This window comes from Gekko japonicus, unplaced genomic scaffold, assembly GCF_001447785.1.
Source record: "Gekko japonicus isolate JY-2015 unplaced genomic scaffold, Gekko_japonicus_V1.1 scaffold3880, whole genome shotgun sequence".
Lineage (NCBI taxonomy): Eukaryota > Metazoa > Chordata > Lepidosauria > Squamata > Gekkonidae > Gekko > Gekko japonicus.
In genome coordinates this window covers 3,285-4,473 of record NW_015175487.1, presented here as the reverse complement: position 1 = coordinate 4,473, position 1,189 = coordinate 3,285, and the positions used below count along the sequence as shown (strand labels likewise).

At 50.5% G+C, this 1,189-nt stretch overlaps 1 protein-coding gene across 1 annotated transcript; it reads right to left on the bottom strand.

The window, feature by feature from the left end:
- LOC107122841 (olfactory receptor 1K1-like) lies at positions 1-939 on the bottom strand. Its single transcript, XM_015425981.1, has one exon. It carries the CDS (start codon positions 937-939, stop codon positions 1-3), a length of 939 nt encoding a protein of 312 aa, XP_015281467.1.
- Positions 940-1,189: the final 250 nt, after the last annotated feature.

Genomic DNA, 1,189 nt, shown 5'->3' with positions numbered 1-1,189 from the left:
TCACTGTGTTTCCACCTTCCCGCAAAGAGCTCTACGCAACGCGCCTTTGACGTCATTGTTCCTCAAGCTGTATATGAAAGGATTGAGCATCGGTGTGACAATGCTGTACATGATGGTAGTAACTCTCCCCTTCTCTGCTGAGTACCGAGCTGTGGGCTGGAAGTAGACCCCAATGACAGTGCCATAAAACAGGGTGACCACAGAGAGATGAGCCCCGCAGGTTGAGAAAGCCTTGCGCCATCCAGAACCTGAGGGCAGCTTCAGCACGGTGACCAGGATGAGGGCGTAAGAGATCACAATGAAGACAAATGGGCTGAGCACCACTAAGGCCCCTTCAGTGAAAATCAACATTTGAATGAAAGTGGTATCAGTGCAAGATAGGGCTAGCACCGGCTGGTGGTCACAGAAGAAGTGGGGGATCTCCCGGGAGGCACAAAACGAGAGGCGAGTCATCAGGATAATGTGCAGCAGGGAATGGAGGTGAGAGACTATCCAAGAACTGGCCACAAACCCCACGCATAGGCTCTGGCTCATCATGCTGGTGTAGTGCAAGGGGTTGCGGATGGCTACATAGCGGTCGTAAGCCATGGCAGCCAGAAGGAAGCTGTCGGTGACCCCAAAGGCAAAAAAGAAATACATCTGAGTCAGGCAGCCGGCGTAAGAGATGGTCTTTGCCTCCGATATCAGGTTGGCCAACATTTTTGGCACGGTGACTGAGGTGAAGCAAGCGTCCACCAGGGAAAGATGGCTCACGAAGAAGTACATGGGGGTGTGGAGATGGGCATCCCAGATGATCAACAGAATGATCAAGAGGTTCCCCAGGATGGCCACAATATACATAACTAGAAAGATGGCAAAGAGGAGCTTCTGCTGTCCTGGCTCGGAGGACAGGCCCAAGAGAATGAACTCAGGCCGAATTGTGAGGTTTTCACTACCCATGTGACCAAAGAGCCTGTGAGGGAAATGAGAGTAAAAGTCATGATCAGTGAATGAGGGAAGCCATATTGGTCTGCAGCAGAAGAACTAAGTTCGAGTCCAGTAGCACCTTAAGAGACCAACAAGATTTTCAGGGTAACAGTTTTCAAGAGTCAAAGTTCTGACGAAGAGAGCTTTGACTCTTGAAAGTGTATACCCTGAAAATCTTGTTGGTCTCTAAAGCGCTTCTGAACCCGACCCTAGCTCTCGCTGA

Excerpts from the sequence above, each read along its gene's own strand:
- LOC107122841 (XM_015425981.1), bottom strand. The coding sequence starts at position 939 with ATGGGTAGTGAAAACCTCACAATTCGGCCTGAGTTCATTCTCTTGGGC.